Source organism: Rhinoderma darwinii, chromosome 12 (genome assembly GCF_050947455.1).
Source record: "Rhinoderma darwinii isolate aRhiDar2 chromosome 12, aRhiDar2.hap1, whole genome shotgun sequence".
Classification (NCBI taxonomy): domain Eukaryota; kingdom Metazoa; phylum Chordata; class Amphibia; order Anura; family Rhinodermatidae; genus Rhinoderma; species Rhinoderma darwinii.
The window spans coordinates 75,977,532-75,978,322 of record NC_134698.1 but is presented as its reverse complement, the minus strand read 5'-3'; the positions used below and the strand labels follow the sequence as shown (position 1 = coordinate 75,978,322).

Genomic DNA, 791 nt, shown 5'->3' with positions numbered 1-791 from the left:
TGTGTAAGGATGAAGATGCAGAGCAGAGGGAGGAGGGGTGGATGCTGATGCTGATGCTGCCGCCGCTGATCATCCTGTAGCCACGCCCTTTTGTTTGATCGACATGCGCAGAACCAATTATCCTGTCTAAAGAAGGGGGCTGATACTGCCGAGCATCCTTTAGCCCCGCCCTACTCCCTGATCGAACCAATGATAGCACAGCGTAGGAAGGATACAGACCAATAGCATGCCTGCTGGCGGGTGTCCTCCCCGCTCCGGCCGCTTCTCCCCGCAGTGTCGCTGCAGTAGCAGCACAGGACGGATAAGGACCTTATGGAAGAGATGGAGGAAGAGCTTAAGTGTCCAGTGTGCGGTTCCTTCTACCGGGAGCCCATTATCCTGCCATGTTCCCACAGCTTGTGCCTGGCCTGTGCCCGCAATATCCTGGTGCAGACGCCGGACTCGGAGTCTCCGCAGAGCCGCAGGGCATCGGGGCTGTCCGACTACGACTACCTAGACCTGGATAAGATGAGTCTGTACAGCGAGGCGGACAGCGGCTATGGGTCATATGGAGGCTTTGCCAGCGCCCCGACCACCCCCTGTCAGAAATCCCCTAACGGAGTGCGGGTGTTTCCGCCGAGTATGCCCGCTCCCCACCTGCCGCACCACCACTCCTCCGGGGCGCTGTTGCCTCCCGCCCGCAACCAGTGCCTGACCTGCCCGCAGTGCCACCGCTCCCTTCTGCTGGATGACCGGGGTCTTCGCGGCTTCGCCAAGAATCGGGTGCTAGAGGGGGTGATCGAGCGATACCA

At 60.4% G+C, this 791-nt stretch overlaps 1 protein-coding gene across 11 annotated transcripts in view; it reads left to right on the top strand.

Annotated features, from left to right (window-relative positions):
- Window positions 1–264: 264 nt before the first annotated feature.
- TRIM9 (tripartite motif containing 9) overlaps window positions 265–791 on the top strand; it is a 71,041-nt gene continuing 70,514 nt past the window's right edge. For 6 of the 11 annotated variants that reach the window (XM_075844108.1, XM_075844107.1, XM_075844103.1 and 3 more), the window contains exon 1: window positions 266–791. This exon is cut by the window's right edge and continues 346 nt beyond it. In XM_075844108.1, the coding sequence (XP_075700223.1) occupies window positions 313–791 (479 nt within the window). In that variant the 5' untranslated portion in view covers window positions 266–312. The other 5 variants (XM_075844100.1, XM_075844105.1, XM_075844104.1 and 2 more) reach the window with 1 other exon arrangement.